General features: G+C 41.3%; 3 protein-coding genes across 5 annotated transcripts; 2 read left to right on the top strand and 1 right to left on the bottom strand.

Moving 5' to 3' along the window:
* The first annotated feature begins 1,822 nt into the window (after nt 1-1,822).
* Nucleotides 1,823-9,564, top strand: slc35d2 (solute carrier family 35 member D2). Its single transcript, XM_015972893.3, has 12 exons — nt 1,823-2,059; nt 2,197-2,230; nt 2,304-2,390; nt 2,480-2,547; nt 2,634-2,705; nt 3,316-3,384; nt 3,467-3,569; nt 4,635-4,727; nt 4,818-4,885; nt 4,965-5,043; nt 9,091-9,173; nt 9,296-9,564. Exons 1-12 carry the CDS (start codon nt 1,941-1,943, stop codon nt 9,417-9,419), a joined length of 999 nt encoding a protein of 332 aa, XP_015828379.1. The 5' UTR covers nt 1,823-1,940; the 3' UTR covers nt 9,420-9,564.
* A 1,287-nt stretch (nt 9,565-10,851) lies between these two features.
* On the bottom strand, nt 10,852-14,575 carry znf367 (zinc finger protein 367). Its single transcript, XM_015972894.3, has 5 exons — nt 14,136-14,575; nt 13,003-13,153; nt 12,719-12,838; nt 11,331-11,469; nt 10,852-11,244 (listed from the first exon to the last, which is right to left on the bottom strand). Exons 1-5 carry the CDS (start codon nt 14,412-14,414, stop codon nt 10,998-11,000), a joined length of 936 nt encoding a protein of 311 aa, XP_015828380.3. The 5' UTR covers nt 14,415-14,575; the 3' UTR covers nt 10,852-10,997.
* A 3,886-nt stretch (nt 14,576-18,461) lies between these two features.
* Nucleotides 18,462-23,002, top strand: LOC107394116 (intracellular hyaluronan-binding protein 4). Of its 3 annotated transcripts, none has more exons than XM_015972891.3 (9): nt 18,462-18,583; nt 18,673-18,905; nt 19,252-19,384; nt 20,800-20,931; nt 21,009-21,080; nt 21,173-21,250; nt 21,344-21,512; nt 22,591-22,779; nt 22,864-23,002. In XM_015972891.3, the coding sequence occupies exons 2-9, from the start codon at nt 18,686-18,688 to the stop codon at nt 22,924-22,926; spliced, it is 1,056 nt and encodes a 351-aa protein (XP_015828377.3). In that variant the 5' UTR covers nt 18,462-18,583; nt 18,673-18,685; the 3' UTR covers nt 22,927-23,002. The 3 variants fall into 3 exon arrangements, with proteins under 3 accessions (XP_015828377.3, XP_054587543.2, XP_015828378.3); XM_015972892.3 differs by having other exon boundaries at nt 18,573-18,591; XM_054731568.2 differs by lacking the exon at nt 20,800-20,931.
* Nucleotides 23,003-23,106: the final 104 nt, after the last annotated feature.

Below are 23,106 nucleotides of genomic sequence, written 5' to 3'. Positions count from 1 at the left end.
GTAATTATGGTTTTATTTTCTTCCTCGTTAAATACTGTCTTATAAATTCATGTCAGAGCAGGTTTCACTTCTTGCGGTTGCTTGTGACATCCTGAGAGCTCAGCTTTGAGCTCTTGCTTTTAAACTGTGGTCTTTTGTTTTGTTTTTGGATAAAATCCACACAGTCCAAAGGAATGAGGGAGCTTTTTGATGTCATCAACAACATGGAGTCACGGCAGGTCACACATACTGTGAGCAGTTGAATTCCTTTTTAAAACATAATCCACATGATTTTCCTTCATTCGTGGATCCATCAACACTCAGACTATCTCAACGCGTTGCCTCATTTCACAAGAAGTGGAACAAAAAGTGTGTTGATTCAGACTGGATTCGTTTTACTGAATGTGTCGTGTAAACTGTAAAGACAACATCCAACCATGTACAGAGAAGGGAAAAAAATGCTGTAGAGTTTTGTTTTGTGTCTGGCTGCTGAAAAATAAATTTGCAAGTTTCTGGAGATCAAGCCTTGTCCAACACCAACACCTTGTGGTGGGAAATAGAATCACAATCACGTTAGGTAGGATTTTATTCTTCAAAGTTATATAATTCTAATTGGAAATAGGTATGTGCGAAAAAATGGGAACTATACTATAATATTCCCCAATACCTCTCAAGGGTTAAACGTCATAAGCCTGTGTCTGTTTGCCCACTGATGCAGGAATTCTCTTAATGTTTAACGTGGTTCAGCGATCAGACAGCTCTTCTGCCTGATTCTGGGTCAAACGGTGTAGCAACATGAAACTCTGTTGCTTGAACACACAAAACATAAAACGTTTTATTATTTGTTATCCCTTAAACAAACCCAATGGGTGTGTCAAGAGCTTGATCAAACCCAGATGTGCATGAGTTTACACTTCCCTACTGGAAAAATGTCCCTACTTGAAATCAGACTTTAAAAATAACTTCAATGTTGCAATGACAGCAGATGCTGCTCCAAAATTAGCATCAGAGGCCTAATATATTTACTCTAAGCTCTTCATTGTTGGCTTGATGATTTATTTTCTCTTCCTTTTGGATGGCAGCCCTCTGATTTCATAATCAAGTTTTTAAACCTTGATCCAACAGACCTCCATCTTTTAGTTTTTGTTTTATTTAGTGTGGCTTTGACCCATTCGGTATGTTTCTCCTGCCTAATAGTTACATTTTTGGGAATTTTCCACTTAAAGGTGTTTTTCTTTCCTTAAAAGTTCTCAAATGACTTTAAATTAGTCCTTTCGGTCATCGAAGAGAAGTTTTATTTTTGTTTTTACTAACTGAAACAAGGGGGTGCTAAAAGCAAGCCAAAACAAATTAGCATCCTTTCAGTTAGTTTTTGATTATCTGTCTTTATTTGATTTTCCTGTCTTTGCAGTAATTTTTTCTTATCCAGTTATTTGAAGCACTTCAAAAAATGTCAGTGAAATGATAAAATGTAAAAGTTTAAATATTGAATCAACAGTTTAATTTAATAAATTGTCTCAGCGTGAAAAAAGGTCAGTTGTGATGTAAAATAATGAAATCTCACCAGTTATCCTGTTTACATGCAACATTTTGTACAAATTGTTGAGAAATAAGTTGCGTAAACCGTAAAAACAAATAGTTTAATGTTTATGATTTCCTATATGTAAACACATTTGCTCTTTTTCACCTGTAAACTTTATAATGACGTTTAAGTTGACCGTTTATAACAACGATGTTTAATTGGTGATTTTTTTTTATGTATTTATTGGAGCTTTGTTGTACATTCCTGACTCCCGCCTCTGATTTATGTAACAGAGTGAGGCCCGCCCACCTGTCCCTTCCCTTTCCTTTGTGGCCAATGAGTTCCAGGAAGTAGACGCCGACAACAGCAGCTAGGCGGCTGCTTTTAGTGGACATAGTGTTTAAAAAGTGCTAAAGGTGCGTTTTTGACGCGTTCAGACATGTCCGCCGAGGAAGCGGCGGAACACCCCGCTTTCCTGAAGCTTCTCTCGGCTCTTTTTTACGCCGGTAGCTCGTTTCTGATCACCGTGGTGAATAAAACCGTGCTGACAAGCTTCAGGTGGGTTACGTTGGTCTCGCGCTGTCACCCCACCCCACCCCCGTCTCGCGCATTCATGCACGCGCCCACAAGAAGCTTTAAACTTTTTTTTGTTTGTTTGTTTACTGACGTTCGCTTCTGTTTTGATGTGTTTACAGCTTCCCCTCATACTTATTTCTGGGAATTGGACAAGTAAGTGACGTGTGTTTCCTTTAACTTTCGTTTTAAATCAAACACTTTTTTATTTGTTTTGTGCTTCATGCAGATGGTCACCACTATCGTTGTCCTTTATTTGGCCAAGATGAGTAAAACTGTGAAGTTTCAAGACTTTGACAGGAGCGTTTTCTTAAAGGTAAGCACTTTATTTTATTTATACGTTAAAACCCAGCTTCTAAGTAGATGTTTTTGTTTCTTTCTTTTTTATTTTATTTATCTGGGCAGATTTTCCCGCTACCTTTGCTGAATGTTGGGAACCATGTAACAGGACTGGCCAGCACCCAAAAACTCAGGTTTAACTTATTTATTTGAACAATTTACAGGATTTTAGATTGGTAAATCAGTCATGGATCTTCTCAAAAACCTGTCTTTTTTTCAGTTTGCCCATGTTTACAGTCTTAAGGAAATTCACAATACTGATGACAATGATTTTGGAAGCATATATACTAAGGTGAGAAACTGATAGTGTGGCACTCTTACTTTATGAAATTTGTGAAATATTTGTCCAGCAGTGACTCCTAATCTTTTCAGCTTCTGATGTTCAAAACGGCGAAGAAGCACAACCTGCTCGTCACTGACTGAAACATACAAATATTAGTAAAGAGCTGTGTGTTTTAAATTTTATCCACTCATTTGTTATTTTAAACTTCTGAAAAGTCAAATTGGGACTGGCTAATGGGTGTAGTCCAGACAAACCTTCCCAGAACCATTCTACAGCTCTTCCCAATCCAAAGGCATTCCATGACTATAGAAGCTCTTCAGTTCCTCCTGCAAGTTATGGGTCTGCCCTGGACTTCCCTTCCAGTGAAACAGGAGGTATCTTTGTCAGGTGTCCTAGTAAGGCATCTGAACAACCTCAGCTATACAGTGTAGATTTTAGGGCATTCTCAGGTCCCAGGAAAACATTGTCAGACATCAGACCAGAGGAGCAAACCTCAGGTTTTCTTCTAAACCCATCAGACGTCTTGACAAATCAGTGTCCGGAAAAGCTCAGCCAGATCAAATGGATTCAGGGAAAACTCTGTCAGACCAAACAATAAGTTCTTTGTTTTTCTTTGCAGGAAAACGTTTCCACGGCGTATTGTTTACAGTGTTGTGGCTATAGTCTTTGGTGCCATAGTGGCTGCAAGGTAAACAATACTTTCAGTCTAATCGATCAGGTCTGGCCTGGTTCCAGTTCTGACATAACATTTTGATTCCATCTTCTATTAGCTCTGATTTGGCCTTTGATGTGGAGGGCTACACCTTCATTCTGCTCAATGATGCCTTCACTGCAGCCACCGGTGTTTACACAAAGAAAAAACTTGGAGATCAGGTAGAAGCAAATAATTTTGTGTGTTGGTGCTTGTGTGGTAATTATATTAGCCCTCACTTCCGTGATTGTATAGCCCAGCAAGCAGTCTTATAGAGGGGCATCTGTAGTCTGGCCACTGCCGATAGGGAGAGCTCTGTTGTGGGGTGGAATCTATAGTCGTAATAGGGAGCCTAAGTCACGCCCATCTACTTCCCACACCAGTTCGTTGAACTTACAGCCATTTTCCATTTGTTTTCTTCGTGTCTAGTTCGATGACGTCACTTTTGTGAAGCGCATTTGTAGTCCTGGACTTATTTTCACACAAAATCTAAAATAGCATTTCCCCCTGTTTGAAAATAAGCCCGTTCTTGGTATCAAAAAGCTTCTTTAATATTCACGGACATCATATGTGAAATCCATGAAACATAACAAGCAGAATTGGAAAAGAGCATTTTTAGCCTTGTTGACTTGCATTCATTTTTTTATTCTTCCAGGGACCCATGGTCCCGAAGTAGATGGGTGTGATTTAGGCTCCCTATTCAAATTGACTCCACATGCTATTGGACAACAAACAACATGATGTACTCACCTCTACAGAGGTCAGTCAACAGGGCAGTCTGCATTACACTGTCAAAGAAGATGCAGATGCATCCTTTTTCTAAATAAAGGACTTAAGGACTTCTATCTGCTCTTGACCCAAAGAAAAGCCCAACTCTAAAAAGACCAAAGTTGATGCCCAAACCGTTTCAAAAGAGCCATCACCATCTTGTTCCACTCAGTCACATCTTCCCACCCTTCAAAAACCAACAGAGCACTGTGATTGGCATGACACAATACTGCTTAGGCTAATGGTACACCTGCTGAGGTTCCAGTGAAGCGTGGCTAGACCAACATCCACAGCAAAAATCATTTCGCTTCGGCAACTGACGGTCTAGATTTCTAGGCTGGTAGTCATAGCATAGCACAATCGTTTTTTAAATTACTGTTCATTGTTTTTACAGTTTATCTACAGATATTAGACAAGGGTTTCTGGATCAACTTTTTATTTTTTTGGACCTATGTAATATTTTCACTTATTATTTTCAGGAACTTGGAAAATATGGCGTCTTATTTTACAACTCTCTGATCATCGTCTTCCCCACTATTTTGGCGAGTGCGCTCACCGGAGATTTACATAAGGTAGAAAGACCACCTGTAGCAGGTTTTGTCTGTGCTCCAGAGCTGAATGCTCTTTTTATCTGACCACCTTCTTTGTGTTTTTAACTGCAGGCGGTCACGTTTAGGGACTGGGCCAAAGTCACTTTTGTTATATGTTTCCTGATGTCCTGCTTCATGGGGTTGGTCACTATGATCCAATTTGAACTACTTGGTCGCAAACATCTTGTTACAGCTCTTGTTATGTTTGGTATTTTTCAGGTTTGTGCTGATGTACTCCATTGTTCTCTGTAGCTATTATAACTCAGCACTTACTACCACAGTAGTCGGAGCCATAAAGGTAAGAACATGCTGGTAAAAGTTGGATTATTGCCCTTAATGGGGGGAAGGATTTGCCAGCCCTTGCAACAGAAATCAACAATGATGCATGTGATCACCTCGGAGGTTTTAACTCTCATCTGGTTCCTGCAGCTATTTGAACAAAGCTCATAAAAAAGCTTTTAGACAGCTTTTGGACAATGTCCGTACAAATTCAGCGTCATGCAAATGGTTTGAACCCACTAACTTCTTTAGACCGTGCTTCCAAGGAGCCATATTGCATTGTAATATGAGAAAGGGGTTTTGCTCATTATTGGTCAAACAGTTTATTTATAGAGCACATTTCATGCAGCAGTGTGCAATGTAAAGTGTTTTTTGGCAAACAAAAAAAAAAGAATATATCAAAGTTCATTTAGATCTGATTTAAATCGGTTTTAGTGCTGTATCGATGGCACTGAACCCAACACTTACATTGTTCTTGGTTCAGGTTCATCTTATGTTGGTGATTCAGAGCTCTTACACTAAAACCCGGTTTACTCTGCAAGGTCATTTTGCTAAGTTTTGACCCAATTGCCCCCTTCCGTCCATCTTAAGAACACCCCTGATTACCGAAGTGGTTTTAGAAATAATTGTATCTCATTTCCTGCCCCGTGTGTGGTGTGCTAAGAGTGCTCAGGGGCCTCGTTTATCAAGCTTGCTTACGCACAAAACAGGGTCAGAAAACTGCGTAAGCAACTTTCCACGCAAACTTTGGGATTTATGAAAGAAAATTTAGCGGAAAAATGTGCCCAACTAAGGACCTGGCTTACACACATTTTGGACATGGAGAGCACCTGCAGTGCTGCTGCTGAGGATAAAATTATGAAATCCTGCAACATTATCACTTGTACTGCTTTGTTTTCACACAGAACAAGACCCCCACACGCATGCTAACAGCCTGAAGCGCAGAATACAGAATGCAGATTATCAGCAGGGGGGCAGATTGAGACGGAATGTCATGCGTCTGTGACAGTGTGTCCTGTCACTGTGACCCGATTGATCATCCGCTCTGGCTACTTAGTCAAGGGAGATTTCCATTTGGCTGACTGGTTAGCGCGCGCGACTTTCACTCGGGGGTCTCGGGATTGAATCCCAATCGGACCAATTTTTTTTTATATCCGCCACAGATCTCTCTGAAGAACTCAGCATTGACGGCTTCAGCAACGCTGTGCCACTCTGTGGATTTTCAGTTTTTGTTTTGCATTTCTCCACCTCACCCACAGGTACCTCAATTTCTGCTTCTGTGAAATAGCGCTTCCTTGATCTGCCTTGATCTACGGTCGCCATCGTCATTGGCGGAGCGCCGCAACAGCTGGCTTATGTAAATGCATGAGATCCACAAGGCACTTTGCATTGACTATTTATGGCAGTAAGTGGGCGTGGTGAGGGCGGGATGTGACTAAAAAGCAGCTGAGAACCTTTCTAGATAGTTTCTGATTTATGAAACGGAGATTGCGTGCAGCTGTGCGTACTCCATGTTTGACAGATCACAAACCTGCTTGGCATATGTACTTTTTTTTTTTTTTTTGCTGAGCTCAAGTACGGTTTTAGGAAGGATTCAACGCAATGTTTGATAAATGAGACCCCCGGTCTTCTACAGAGCACATCGGCACCATTTCGTTAATAAATTGGAGATAATAACCATGGTCAGATTTTGAGGACAAATGAGTGTGCTGCTTGATGTACGGGACGTGTAGCCAATCAGTGAAGTGACTCAAGCGGGCTGTAGACTCCTCTTCTGCCATGTTTGTTTTATCCAAAGTCAAAAGGTTTGCCATCTGACCGGTGAAAGTTCATGTGTGAAATTGATTCATGTGTAGTGTGTAGCTTTTGCCATGTCGCCGCACACAGGAGCTTCAAAAGTGTTTAATCTGTGATTTTCCATGACCGTGTGTTGGGTCGCAGGTTTTGAAATTTTTCTGACAATTTTAAAATGCTGTTGTGTGAATTGGGCCTTACTGGCTTAATATGCAAATCCTCCTAAAATTCTCACCAGACTTAAAATAAGTGCAAATGCAGCCAAAATTCCCCCCAACAAACCCTAAACTATTGATCAAATAATGACAGAACTGTGAAACAAGTGTGGCAGTGTGGGCGTCCTGTCACTGTGTCCCGATTGATCATGCGCCCTGGCTACTTGGCCAAGGGGATGTCCCTTTGGCTGACTGGTAAGCGCGCATGACTCTCACCCAAGAGTCTGGGGATCGAATCCCGCCCGGGGCTCTTGTTTCTCCACCTTGCCACACAAGCTAGCTTTTAAACACGGTCACAGAACTCTCACACGTCCAGTTGGCTGTCATCCATAGGCCACGCCCACCTGATACCTGAGTATGCACTGCCACAGTAAACGAGAGACAAACTGCTAGGGGTTGTATCGACTAGTCGACTTCACTGCTCTGTAGTGACTTTTTATGCCTTTCATAGACTAGTCGCTGTCACGTGATAATGACCGACAAGATGCAGTCCTCGGAAAAGACAGCAGGTGGCGAGCCCCTGCGCGTCGGGAGCAGGCGCGCTGTGCCAGAGCGTCAGTATCTGACGCCCGCAGTAAAACGGACGTTTGACTGAATTGTGACCTTTTCCCTTTTGCAAATTAACCTTCCCCTCTCCCCAATCTTAACCAGCTTGCACATGCAAAGCTCTGATCGTTGATGCGCTGCTGACATCTGCGTCCTGAGCACAGCCACAGTAAAATTATCAAATTAGGTGTCACCACCTCAAAAACAAATTTAACACGCGATTGTTCATGTCGGCTCATTTCCTTTTATGTTTTCTGTCTTTTATTTGTGCCTGATGCGTTTCGCTGCTGTGGAGCGGGGCACATCACCTGTTTTGTCCTCCGGTGACGCACCTCACCGGTGCGGCTGGCGCGCACTCGGCTGTTTTTGCGGTCGGTAGATCTTTTAGAACTGCAGTTCAAAGGTAATTCATAAGGTGAATATATATGAACCCAGGTAGCAGTTTTTCTTTAGGACTGAGAGGAGATGCAGGAAGATAATAAACAGACAGGACAGAAAAATAGTCAAATAAAAAGTTTTGTTTTTGTACCTGGTGGTTGCAACAAACAGACTCCATTGAAGGTAATCAGAAGTGAGGAACAGAAAATGAAATAATTTTAATGTTTAGAGCAGTAGAAACTCTGAGAGGCTGCAGGCGCATCAGTGAGTTTGCGGCCGCACGTAGGGGGAGGGGGGCGAGGGTTGTAAGCAAGGGAACAGTAAAAATGTAAAAACTACCGTTGTTGAAATAAATGTTTAACTTTGAAAATGTGGGTGCAATTTTGATTGTCAAAAACTCCCGCGAACCAACCCGCTTCAGGTGTATGACGTCCTCAACGACTAGTCAGTAGACTAGATTTTCATTACTTGACTGTCGGCTTCAAAAAATATTAAGTCATGCAGCCCCTACAAACCACCAGTCGCCATTTTCTTGGTACAAACATCTCTTGTTGTCCGTGACTTCAAATGATGTTTTTCTTTTTGGGTCTCCGGTAGTTCGTCCTGAAGTTTAAGTGGTAGCAGCTGGCTGTTTCTCCTCCTCTATTATTGAGCTGTGACCCTCCCACACCAGTGGTGTTCTGTTGAAAAATGTGCGAGTGGGGGACCTAGGTACATGGTAAAGTGCAGTGGTTGGGTGAGGCAGACAACCGGGTGGTCCAATAGTGGATTTCAGATCAGGCCATGTTATTGGCTGAAGTTTTTGAAAAATACGATAAAACCACATCAAGAATTTTTTTGTTGTTGTTTATCTCTACAATATATTTGTAGCTGTGCAACGTTACGATGTTAAGAGGCACGGAAAAAATGTTTTAAACTAGCTTGTTTTGCGTATTTCCCATTGTATCTAATGGCGTACAATACTTGAAAACAATTTTAAAGGAAGATAGAAATTTCCAATAATTGTTTTTATGAACTTTTATGTTCAAATTGATGAATTCACCAAAAACAATGCAACCCCCCTCCTCAAAAATCCCACATTCCCCTTTACTGAATGATTTTACTAACGTTCCTTTTATTTACACATTCCTCAGAATGTTGCTGTAGCTTATGTCGGCATCTTCGTGGGTGGAGATTATATTTTCTCCTGGAAGAACTTCCTTGGACTCAGCATCTGGTAGGTCTGTCTACTCCAGTTTAGTTGTCTTTACGGTCTTTCTGAAAGGTTGCATTTACATATTGCTCTGCGAATTTCAAGATATTACATTTCTCATTATGTATTGATATTATTTTCCCCAGCATGTCAGGTGGACTCGTATACTCATATCTCACCTTTGCCAACGACAAATCCCCTGGAACTACTGTCGAAGGACCACAAGAGCTGAAAATTGACGTTACTGAAAATTCACCAAGAAAATGTTGAACAGATGTTAAAATTCACCACTAGGTGGCATTGTTCTGCTTCACATTGAAGCATGATTCTGCACTTGTGTAAAAACAAATTAAACCCAAATTGGTTTTTAAGTTCAATTCCAAAACCTTGAATAAATCACAAACTGTGCATCCAATTCAGTGAATGTTTATTGATCAATGATTTAACAGTGTGGACAGCCTGTCTGAGAAACCTTTCAACATTTGTAACGGCTACTAGCAAGGATCACTCTATACACTCAACATGGAGGATGATAGAAGCAAAAGTAAGAAACTAAAACTTCAAAGCTTTCTGTAAATAGTGTGCATACTCGGCTTTTCTAAGTAATATAAAAACACTAATTTATATATTAAATGCCTTAATTTTTTTACAACATCAACCAGACTAAAGGGTTAGAATTGGTTTCAAATATTCTAGCTTTGGGCGTGATAAATCGTTTTTCTTTCAGATTATCAGCTATTTATTTGCCTTTTAGGATAATTTGTCTGATCCAAACAGGGCATTGTACAGTGTTGAAACATGTAGTGTTGCGTTAAGATAGTAATAATTAAAATCCACCCAGCACTACGGTTTATATAGCAGACAAAAACTGCATTGCAAGCTTAATCCTAGAATTTAGTTTGTGTAAGTGCTTCATTTGGATTATTTTCTTTGTGGAAATTAAACAAGTTTGATATTTTAAAAAGTTGAGTATTTTGTATAGAATGATCTGAAAGATTCGAGGAAATGGAAGCAAAAAGTATGGAAATGTTTCTGTTTTTAGGCAAAAATAAATCTTTTACGCATGTTTTATATTAAAGGTTATGTTCTAAAAGTAGAAATTTGACCACAAAACAAGAATCTCTAAACAGGAAAATCCGACCAGAGTGCTTTGGTCTGCATGATCAGATATCTGGATTAGGCTTGCAATGATCTCTTATTTGCGTATAAAAATGACCCACATGATGACGGACTCCATCACTGCTTGCCCACTTTTTAAACAGAGTAGTAACAGTGAGGTTAGAACTGTTTCACACGTTTTCAGTTTCTTTCCATGACCGCTGCTTTCGCCAGCAGCGGGAAAACTGTCCGTAAAGCGCCGGAGATGAAACCTGGAAAGCAACACATTTTCTTTCTCTGACCACACCCTGTATCATTCTGTTCATCTTAGCTTAATCCATATATACATCAGTTAAACACACTTATTCTCACAATGTACTTAAAAAATGAAAAACCAAAACTCGTTACCAAAGTGCAAACAAATCAATTAAAAATAGGCCATCTTTCTTTGCCTTTAGAAGGCAGAGGAGAACGAGACATTCTTCATATTGTCAAACCTACAATTATAGCAGCTGAAAAGGATAAAATGGAAGCTGAATAAGGTGCTTTAGCTTGTGCCTTTCCTGGTGTCGTGTAAAGGGGAGGAGACGATTCTGTGCATAACACTGATCTCGGGCCAATTCAGCTTCTTTCTCAAAGTCTGGTTTCACAACTTAAGAGTAAAAACTAGTCGTCGATCTGCGTTTATGAAGAACTTTTAGCCACTGCAGGAAGGCAGATTAGAGATGGAGAACTGAAGGACGAGGTCCTTTAGGCAGACAGGTTGTTGGCCAGCTCAATGAGGGCCAAAGCTCCATGGAGACGCTCCCGCTGCTCCTGAAGGCGTCGCTTGGCCGCTCCTCCCTGGGTGCCTTTGTCCTCCTCTATGACCTCCTCTTCTTCATCAGATTGGAGGAACTCCATGGGATCCTGCTGTTCCTGGTCCTCGGCGTTGCCCTTCCCCGGTGGCTTCTCCTTGGTGGTTGGAGGGGTGCGCTGTTCGCGGCTCTGCCAGTACCTAAGAGGACAAGACAGAGGAGGTCGTTTAGAAACACATAGGCGAAGTAAAACCTCAAAGGAGCCACCGTTTCTGAACTCACTCACTTTGCCAGCCACTCGGCCACAGCCTTGTTATCCACAGACTGGGCCTTTCCTAGACCCGTCTTCGGTTCCTCCCGGTTCAGACGAGAGAAGGGATGCTTGGGGCAGTGACGGTTGGCGTGTGTGAACCGACTGCCGCATCCTGTACAGAAACCAACAAACACACATAAATGCAACTAAACAAAGCTCTTTCTTTGGGACTTTTTAAAAACTACCTTTTAGTGGTAGTAGTATTAAAGACCGTGTTTACAATAGCAATGGGTACCGAATTAGGTACTTTTTAAGGTACCGACTGAATTCCATAGTACCAACTGAGCACCGATTCACATCATTTGAAACGGTGCCTCGTTTCGGTACCCGTCCTTCATAACGAGAACTTGCCTAGACAGCTGCGCATGCGCAAGAGCGTTACGTCGGTCGCTGCGAGCGAGTTGTAAACAGAGCAGCATGGTAGAAAGAACGCACGCTAAAGCTTGGGTCCACTTCACTAAATGTGATGGGTAACTGGGTGATGATGAAACCAGCAACAACGATCTAAGTGAGACATCCTCATCTTAATCTGCTCCGGTAGGTAAATAAAATGTTTAAGATAACGTTAGCTTGATATGTTAGCTTCCGTTCTGCTAACGGTGTGTTCGCTTTCTCCTCGGAACTCCGAATTTCCGACTAGAAGAACATGAACGCGCTCTAAAGTTTGGCTTCACTTTACTAAATGCGACGGGTGATTGGGTGAAGATGAAACCAGCGACAACGATCTAAGTGTGAGGCATCATCGTTTTAATCAGCTCCAGCAGCTAAATAAACTGTTTAAGATAACGTTAGCTTGATAAATTAGCTTCCTATGCCACCATTGATATCAGCTAATGGTGCGTTCGCTTTCTCCTCGGAAATTCTAACTTTCCAGTAGGAAAAATCAAATGAAAAAGGACGGTAAAAGGAATGAAGATACACAGTAAATTTAGTTCACAGTGAAGATGTTTGCTTCAGTTTAATTATCAGCTTATAAAACTACAAGGACGATGTTAAAATACAAACAGTTGTATGTTATTTATCGTGATATTTATCAAATATGGTTATATATTGAGAAAAATATGTATTTTATTATAAAACAGAATTAAAATATTAAACACTATAAAGTATCTAAAATTGGTACCGTTAAGTACCGGTATCGATTCCTAGGTACCGGCAATTAGTACTGAATCGATTCAAATGTCAAAGGTACCCATCCATTAGACTATTAATTTGGTTTCTCTGGTATTTTTCAAATGCTCATAGAAAACACCCACCACCACTGTTTAATACGACCAGAAAGTACCCAACATGACCAAAAGTGAAAGTTGACAAAACCCTTGAGAATCTAACACCATTTTTTTGTTGGAGACCCAACGGACCTTTCTCTGAGCAGACGAAGGGTTTTTCCCCGGTGTGGAGCCGCTGGTGGGTCTTCAGCTGTCCACTCTGCACAAATGCCTTCCCACAGTTAGGGTAGTCACACAGATATGGCCTCTCTCCTAGAACACCGAGTTTACGATTAACAAAGCATTAGAAATGCAACAACCAGGAAATCGGTGTTGGGTCACTCAAGAATTGTTTTTCACATCATCATTTCACATTTTTCGTTACTCTAAAGGTATTATTTACTGGACTTTTGCTTGTAAACAACCACCAGTCTCACCTGTGTGGGTCCTCTTGTGGGCCTGCAGCGACTTTTCCCTGGGGAACACCCGGTTGCAGATGTTACATCGGATCCGGCTGGAGGACGTTTCTCCCTCGTTTATTAACTCCCGAACTGTGTCAGCTCTTGGCCGGCCTCTGCGAATACCATCCTTAAAAAAATAAATAAACAGAACTTTTAAATTGTCTGAGGTTAAAACCCATGGGGTGTCATTTGTAAAGTTAGCCAGTCATAACTTAACAGCAGTGTTTTGGGTTGTTTAGCATGGGATCTAAACCTAAATAATGATTCTGCAAACTAAATATTTAGTTCCTAAATAAATATTTATGTAGTAAATTTATAAATTATTTAGTAAATTAAAGAATTATTTTAAAAACTAAATATTTAGTTAAAACATTTATCTCCAAGTTAAATATTCAGCTTGCTATCTAAACATTTAGTTGAGAACTTAAACATTTATAAATGTATGAATAAAACGGAGAAAATATGACTTTGAAAAATGAACCCCCATTCTTTTTAAATCACGATAAGCTAAATAACCCCAAATACTGCTGTTAAATTAGGACTGTTTGGCTTTACAAATGGCGCCCCTTACAAATTCCACAATTCTAAACATAATAAACATATAATTATGCAGATTCACTCCATTGTTTCCACGGATGAGCTCAAGTGTAACACAAAATGCAGGTTCTGTGCATTGTAACGCCATCACATCCGGTTACATTTTTGGCGCGCGCCTACGCGTCATACCCAGCAGCTGCTGCGGAACCAGGAAGTGAACGGGGTTTAAAATCCAGAATGTCACACCCTAATGCGCGGGCGTTTTTTAAAGGACTTTCCATCTTAGTCGTTTTAAAGTCGAGTGTGAATAAAAAATTTCAGCCTCAGATGTTCGCACACATTCGTTTTTCTTTTTGATATCCACAGATTATTAATGATTACTTCATTAGATAAGTTATCAGCACGTGCTTTGCCTTTATACACCTGTTTTAAAGTGTTCTAAACGTGTTGTCAGCAGTATCACTCTGTTATTGATGACTAGACATTTTTAATAGTATTTAGAGTGCACATAATCTCTGGTAGTAGTAGGTTATATGCTGTAATGTACACATTTAAAAGGAGAATGTTTCTACCTTGATCTGGTCAGGCGACGGGGCCGTGTCCGCCTCCATAGCTGTCTGAGTCCCGGTAGGAGACGCAGCCCCGCTCCCTGAGCCCGGACTCAGGGTCACATTGTGGGCGTTCTCTCCCCATTTCCACGGGTACACCATGAAGTCGCTGAACCCGGGACTGGTCGGCGTCAGGGCCTCTGCTTTTCTAGGTTTGATCGGGGTCGTCTTGATAACAGAAACCAGAACTCTTTTTGGTGAATCGTTGCAGAAGATCACATGCGGGTGCTTGTTCTCCGCCATTATAAATAAATAATTATGAAGGAAGAAGCGCGATTCTCCGCAGAGGTAAACTAAAATTGTTACAATTACTGTTGTTTGATACGTAGTACTATGTTATAGCGCGGTTTTTCAGTCCGGGGTGAATATGTCCTTCATTTCCAGAGAGGAGCACAAAAAAATCCGTCCTTTTCTTCAAAGTATCCGCATAAGTTGGATAAATGAGGGCGTAAAGTTTACTTCCATCCACAGCGGTTCATTTGAACTAACCTGTGTGAGCCCACAGAAGCTTTGTCCCGCGTTGCAAAATCGCGCCTGTGCGGTTAACAAACCAATAGAGATACAGGGATGGAAACCCACGTGACTAAAACAACCAATAATTGTGCTTCTAGTCAACCCCTTTAACCAATAACAGAACAGGAAAGGGCGTGTGCCGCCGGACGGATTCGTCCAATGGAATTTAAACACCCTAAGCGGGCACTACTGATTGACATTGATATTGACCAATCAGAGAGAGCCTAACTCATTCCGTAGCCAATGACAATGACGGGCGGTTAAATCAGAGGAGCAGATGGCTGTTTCCCGCGCTGAAGTGTTTATGTTATTACATGTTTTGTCGCTTTAAAGGGAACGAAAAAACCCAGAGGCGCGAACGTTACGTAATCACCTTGCAGCGGAAATACTTAGACAAAGAGTGTGCTGTATGAGAAGCAGAAACTAGTCAGAAAGTCGTTGGTGGTGGATTTACTTAATTACCCATAAAACATACTACCTAAAAACCATCTTAAAAGGTGGAATTTTTCAAGTAACTTTATTCACAAATACAAACTGTGTTATACACAAATGTAGTAAATAAAGTACCTTTTTGTCTGTGCAAACCAGGCTTTATCACACATTTTAATACATAATTTTGCCAAATTTCAATGCTTTATTACTTTGATGTCATTCACAAGAATAATGACTAATCAAGAGAGAGCTTCAAATTCTTTACTTACTCAGATTCTGAGTCAGCAACTAATGTTAACAATCTTATGAAAGAATTAAATAAATGAAAATATCCACATATTGTGAATAACTGTTTTGCTGCTGATCTATAATCTCCTGTGTTTAAATGAAAATAACTCAGTTATTTTTTTCAGAGTTCCTTGCCCAGCTCATTACTGAATTAATTGCTTTGTATAAAAAATAAAACTCATTATTTCACACACATCAACCAGACTTAAAGTTCCCACCTTGACCACTAGATGACGCTAAATTTCACCCAAATTGTCAGTGAATGGAACAGTGAAACTGGGTGATGTTAGCCTAGTGAACTAGACCAAATTCTTGCTTTGCAAAGAATGGTCTAGGCATGCTCCATTGGAACCTCAGCAGCTCCTACCAGGACTCTGGCTAGCCAGTCACAGATCTCTAGAGGGGTTTCAAACACATAAAGAGCTGTGATTGGTCCATATTGGTGGGCCAATCATAGTGCTCTATCTGCTTATTGAACAAATCACAGAGCTTTATCCGCTTTGTGGGCCAATCAGGGCACTCTATACTCCTGGTGGGTGGGATGATGCAACAGAGTGAAATAAGAGTATGTCACATTCATTGTCCAGTGGAATGCGGAGATCATTTGAAAGACAACGGTAGAACCCGCCCCACAACCGAGAGCCGTCAATGGAGCCGACTAAATAATACATTTATTTAGTCTGGCTTGCCAGGCTAGGGTGATGTGGTTTACCGACTAGAATGATAGCAATGTTCAGATGGTCATTTATCTTACAATCATACAAAAATCTTAAACACAAACTTATTCTGGTTGTGCAGCGCACCAGGCTGAAGACCATTAGCTGCTATGGCCCCCATGGAACTCTCTCCCTCTGACCCCGAGATCAGTGGACTCAGTGGTCTCCTTCAAAAAAGCAGCTGAAAACTCACCTGTTCAAGCTGGCTTTTCCGAGTCCTTCATCACTACCCTGTTCTTATTCAGCTCTTTCCACCAAACCCGCCTTTCCCGGGATCCACTGATTACCTTTCTTATTCATTTTCTCTTTCCCTTTCCTTACATTTTTTTAGTCACTATTTTTCCCTATATATATATATATATATATATATATATATATATATATATATATATATATATATAATCCTTTTAACAAAATCTTTATTTTTTTATAATGTTTTTGTACTTGTGAAGCAATCGTTTTCTTTCTTGCAAGTTTAGTCAGATTTACCTCCAGTTATTACTGACATTAAAACAAAATATATATCTATAATATAAAATGTAGTCAATTGTATTAGAGTAACTTCAATGACTGAAATCAAAACAATATGCAAGTTATTTGCAACACTAAATCACAGGAGCATACAATCTATAGATGTCAAAAACACAAAAAAGAAGTGGTCAAAACTATAATGATTTTAAAATGTAATGATTTGAACAAATAAAGAGACTTTAATGTAGGGCTGCACAATATTAGGAAAACCTGCGATATGCAATATCAGTGATTAATATTGTGATGACGATATTACTTGCAATAAATAAAAACAACTCCAGGAACAAAAATAATCAAAAACAAAGAAATAAAAAATGACAAAAAAAAAAAGATGTGAAGAAAGGGAAAAAGAAAATGAACAAGAAAAGGCAATCAGTGGATCCCGGGAAAAGCAGAATCAGCAGAAAGAGCAGAACAAAGCTAACTCAGGTGTTTGCTAACCATCAAAATTAAGTGCTGTCTGCTTCGGGGGCAGGCATCTGACCTCTAAGAACCCACCCAATTGGTCAAATCGGTGAAGAGCTCTATTTGATTTGTTAAAAAAGCATCATGCTTCCATTTGATTGACAGAATGCATTATGTGTAGCAAACATTTGAGCTGACCATTCATTGCGATATTTGTCTGTTCTTTGCGATATGCAATCAGGCATGCTGATATCACGATAACGATATATATTGTGCAGCACTACTTTATTGCAATATAAGAAAACTGAAAATAGAATGTTCAACAAGATTTTATCTGTTTCGTTGCATTTAAAAAAAATCACAATTTACAAGCTTTGAGTACCAAAGCTGCTCTTGAATACGAATTGTGCGGCTGCGGTACTTGTGTCCTCCACCAGATGCCAGAAGACAGGAGTAATGGGCCATTCCCATCTGTACCGGGTCGGCCCAGGCCGGGTAGCCCCAGTCGGCCCCAGCCTGGCCCGGTTGATTCCACACATCCTTGCCTTAAGCCCATGTGGGCTGATTCTACCCACCAATCAGAGGCTTGCTCTAATGGAAGGTGTGAATCTGCTGTCAGCAGTGGGTGTGTTGGCCCTGGTCTGCCTGAAGCAGACCCCCTCGAGAAGAGGGCTGAGAATGAGCCTTGGTTGGCCCGGAAAAATACCAGGCCACCCAGATATGTAAACAACCTACGCTACCCGGCCCGAGCCGACCCGGTACAGATGGGAATGGCCCATTAGATTCATGCATGGTGGCGCAATTGTTAGCACTGTTGCCTCGCAGCACGAAGGTTGCAGGTACGAAACTCGGCAGCGGCCTTTCTGCGTGGAGTTGCGTGTTCTCCCCGTGCACGCGTGGGTTTCCTCCGGGTACTCCGGTTTCCCCCACAGATCCCAACACGCCCTAGAGGTTATAAATTGTAAGTCGCTTTGGATAAAAGCGTCTGCCAAATAAATGAACATAAACATAAGATTCAGTGTATTATTTTAATACAAAAATATGTTGTATGTTAATATATGTAAACATGGAGTCATTTTCGCTATGCTCTAATGGGAAACAGGCTTCAACACAAACGGTTGTTTTTCGCTTGGTCCTAGAGCTCAACCAGTGTCAATTTATTATAGCGTAATATTGTTTTTGGATGGTAAAAAGTGCAGGGGTCAAAACTTGACTTTGGAAAAAGTGGGCCTTGCCCCCCCCCCCCCCCCCCAAATACGTCCGTGTGTAAATATGTTCCAAAATGTCATAAACATATTATAATGTTCCTATCCATCCTTGCTTCACAGTTCTACCACCAGAGAATGACTAAGCAGAGAATCTCCAGACTCTGGCACGATTTGAGCCAAACAAGCTCTCGCAGCACATATCGATCGGAGATCAGCCCGTTAATGAGCGCGTGGGAGTGTCGTTTCCGCACGTGCAAACAATTAAAACTGGCTGGTAACAGGAGCGGAGGCTCGGCTCGTCTTTCCCTGCAGCTGGACGGTAAAACGGTGTCTGAGTGTTAATTCTCTGTTTGAGTTTCATGTGTCGAGGAGAAGTAAGCAGCTTTTAACTCTACTTTTATCCTCCAGACGCGCTAAAAAGATGCTGCCGGACGCCTTCGGGTGCGCTGTGGCCAACAGGTTCGGGGATCTTCTCGACGACGACGACGCTGATCCTTTCGACCTGATCAGCGAGGCGGAGAAGAAGAAAAAGAAGAAGGGAGAAGAGGACAAGAAGAACAAACAGAAAAAGCCCGGACAGAGAGAATCCCAGCGGGAGAGACGCGTCCCATTCGCTTTGGAGGGCCAAGAGCCGGTTTCAGGTGAGCTGCTGGGTTTATTCTCGACCCATGAGGGCCACAATGTTCTGTTCTGGCAGATTCTGGATCTGTCCAGGTTCTGTCAACTGCTGCATGATGAAAGGTCAGCAGGGCTGCAGTGAGTTGGTGGCCAAACCTTTTTACCATTTAAACGACAAACTTATGGATCCAATCAATTAAACGATGGGCCTATAATGAAATACCTGGCTACTTACTTTCTATGTGCATCACAACAGAATTAATAAAAATGATACTGCACTTTTCCCCTGAAACAGACATTTTTGAGGGGGATGGTGTAACGGGTGTCTAAACATAAGTCGATGCTTTTCTAACTTGGACTTGTCCTCAGCACATAAACAGCCAGCATGTCCTGCAGTGACGGAGAGCAGAAATGGCAGATTTGAGGCTCACAGGAACACGAAGAAAGCTGCAGCTGTGCAACATAAAGCCAACCAAGAACCTCTGGAGTTCTCCGTCCCCAAGTATGTTTGTTATCGAGGAGAAACTAAATCTGCATTAAGAGATCCTTATTTTTTTCTTCCTCTTTTCCAAATAAAAGTAAATGTCTTCTGAACAGATCATAGCAGCAGATTTCAGATTAAAGTAGGGCAGGCTATTTTCAACAACCACACCTCTTTGTAATTCCTATTTTACATAAATACAGATCATTCTAGTCCAAATGGTATTCTTTGGGATCAAATGGAAAATTAGGGTTTGCTGTTGTTTACAAGTAGAAATTATATTTAAGAACATCAACAACCGCTCCAGTTACATCTCATAACCTCTAAATATTTGGAAAAGAGTTGGTTTAAAATATATATTTTATGCATCTTAATGTTCAAACATAGTACAGCTATAAATGTGTTGAGACTGAAACAAAAAAAAAAAGGAAGTTGTTCTCTTGCAGTTGTCCAAACTTCCACCAATAGCACGTTCACACCAAAAGCAACTTTAGGACCATATGGTTCTGTCTTGCAGAACCACCACACATCCCCCGGTCCTCCATTCATTATGCGCTCGCGTATTTAGCAACAAAACACCACAGGTGTGAGGTTCTTGGCTCAGTAACAGAGGTGAAACAGTCGGCTGCTACCACTTCAACTTTAGGACAAGCTACCAAAGAACCACCATTTGAAGTCGCAAACAAAAGATGTTTGGACCTAGAAAAGGGTCAGTGGTGTTTAGTGCCCTCTCATTTCCTCTGGCAATCCGAGTTTCTGGTTCCGGTGGATGCAGAACCAGTGAAGATACCTGAGAGTAGGGGTGAGTGTTTTGTTTACATTTAAAAACCTAGCTTGTTTGCAGATTTGCTATAACACCTTTAACAACCTAAGGTGGCCGTTTTCATATCGGACTGGAAACTTATTCTATACATCTACAAATCTCTTATTTGTTGTGGTGGGCCGTGTCCTATTGTTCATACTATCGGTTGTTTTCTTGCCCAGGAAGTGGTCCACCTGTCTGATTTCTGTGAACTACACTGAGCTCTAGACATGAACAGCTGGGGTGCTGTTCTCATTTTACTCATCTAAAGAACACGTTAAGCAACAGACAGATGCAGCGTATAAGCTTGACTCTCTCATATTCCAGTCAGAATTGACAAAGCTCCTCAGATGAGAAGTCTTCAAGAAACCAAAGAAGTCCAGTTGCCTTCATCCGAACCCCTTTGGATTACCATGACCCCGATCACTGAGAACCTTTACCAGCGTTTGTACTAGGAAAAGTTCAATTATAAAGCTAAAAAGAACCCCCCCCCAGTACAAATTAAGTTTCAGCTATCCACAATGTCTATTGTGTAATCTGGAATGTTAATTTGTACTACGACCAGTACATATTTAGATATCTGCCTGATATCAAAACAGCTTGCCATATTTAGCTGTATTGTTTCTACTGTCAGATCCTCCTATGATGACTTTGACTTCAGCAGCACAGCGGGCAGCAGAGGTAGGAGGGGATCAAGAGGGTACGCAAGGAACTCTGATAACTTTACTATGAGAGGCAAGAGAGAATTTGATCGGCATGATGGAACGTAAGGCGCTCTGATCATGTAGTTTAAAAAGCTTCCCATTGTTGCACGAAGAGTCATTTCTGATGTAATAATTGCAGGGGTATGGCTACAGAGGAAAAGAGAGGAGGCAGAGGGCCCTGGAACTGGGGCAGCTTTGAGGAAGCTGCAAGGTTGGTGAACTTTAACAAGGAGGTGACTGCTTGTTTGTTCTGGTACAATTCATTTATTTTATATATACATGTGTATATATATATATTCCAAGTGAATTGATGGAAGTGACATCCGAAGCTGCTGTGAGGCCAGAGGACCCCCCCACTCCCTCAGAGGAAAATCCAAATCCGTGAGTTGCATCAGTATTAATCTGGTCGAAGAAGTCTGATTTGATGTGAACTTGATTTATTTTTTATTTACATTTTGTCACCATTTATGAAAGAACTGATGAAGACAATGAGGTGGTGGTCCAGGTTGCCATGGAAATGACCCTGGATGAATGGAAGGCCATGCAGGAGACAAGTCGTCCCAAAGCGGAATTTAATATCCGCAAAGCAGAGGACAAGATTCCCTCCAAAGCAAAGGTCATCCACCAGTCCAAGCACCTGGAGGTGAGGGTAGAATTCAGCCGGTTTCATAGAACAACGGCGCCACAAAGCCGATGCGGCTTCAGAGTCTGTGGCGGTAACGCGGGGTGATCACAACAGGTTCTGCAACAGATTGTGACAGCGGTACAAAGGGGGTGGATTTGTTTTTATCCCGATTGAAGCTAAGCTCCGTTTTCTTCACGAGTCGTTCCATAAGGTGGCCTTCACATTCCCCATGAATTGTCTGGTGATCTGTTCATCGCTTAATGGCCAGAAGCTCATGGATCTCTGCATTCTCCAGTTTGTCTTATCAGCTGATACTCCAAATGAACACATATTAAAATATCACTGTGCTTCAAGCAGGACTTGCACACCTTTGGACAAAATGGTCAAAGACTGTAGTAAAACCCACCTGTTCACTAGGGCTGTCACAATAATCGCAAGAACAATATATCGCGATATTAAGAAACCCACCGCACTGCATGATGTGCCACCGCAATTACCGCACTTGATTAAATCTCGCGACAGCGCATGCTGAGAGGTAAAGTCCGCGCTGATCGAGGAGATAGTAGGGCACTTTTTTTTTATTTCTGTTAGATGTTGCAGCCAAATTTGCATTTCAAAGTTAAACCTCCTGAATGTTGTTTTTAAGTTCAGTCAGAGAATGCCGTTACTGCCCTTTGATCTGCATTCAATAAAGTGTTAAAAATGGCCATGTATTTTTTTCTAACATTTTTTAAATGTGTAAGCACAATGTTTCAAAGGAAATATTGCCATGAGTTTAGTAATTAACAAACAAATTTGCTAAGTACATAAATAAAAACGAGGTGCAACAATATCGCATATCGCAATATTGAGCTGCCCTGACTCACCGCAGGGGGAATTCCTCAATCGCGACAGCCCTACTGTTCACCCTTTAGAAGACACTCTTTGAAAGACTTGATGGGATAGTCTCTACTCTCCTGTTTGGGGGCATTCCTAAAGTAGCATTTGTGGGTTTTTTTCCCCCCAATTGGGGCTTCAAATTCAGAATTTGAGAAACTTGACTGGAAACCTTTTAAGTGCCTAACCAAAAGCCTTCTGTACTGCTTTTAATTTCCAGAACCCAAAGGAAGCCGTAGAGGAGATGGAGGATGATGGCAACTTCTTCCGAAAGTCTGTGAATGACATCACCACCCTTCTGGATATCAATTTTGGGAATCTTGCTCGTCCTAGTCGTGGTGGCAGAGGACGGGGAGCTCGAGGTGGCCAAAATGTTTTCCCTGAGAGGGCCAGACCCAGACTTCAGCAGGTCTGTTGAGCCGTTATCACAACGAACGCTGGAGGCTAGAAGTCGAAACAAAAGGCTGAATTCTTGAAATCTGTTTCTGATTAGGGAGATCCAGCACCTGATCCTGATGACCCAGAAGACTTTCCTGCTCTGTCAGCAGGAAAATAACTGAATTCATCTACTAAATGGTTGAAATTTCTGTTTGTACTTGATGCACTGTTGAATAAAAGCTTTAGCAAGGTTATTTTCTGACTTTTCTATGAACCAAAACACTTATTTAATTTGACAAAACTCTCGTTTTTTTTAGCATGTCAAACATAAGCTATAAAGAAACGGTAAATTTCATTT

The sequence above is a fragment of the Nothobranchius furzeri genome, chromosome 17, assembly GCF_043380555.1.
Source record: "Nothobranchius furzeri strain GRZ-AD chromosome 17, NfurGRZ-RIMD1, whole genome shotgun sequence".
Taxonomy (NCBI): domain Eukaryota; kingdom Metazoa; phylum Chordata; class Actinopteri; order Cyprinodontiformes; family Nothobranchiidae; genus Nothobranchius; species Nothobranchius furzeri.
The sequence above is the reverse complement of the archived record's forward strand: the minus strand, read 5'-3'. Positions and strand labels throughout refer to the sequence as shown.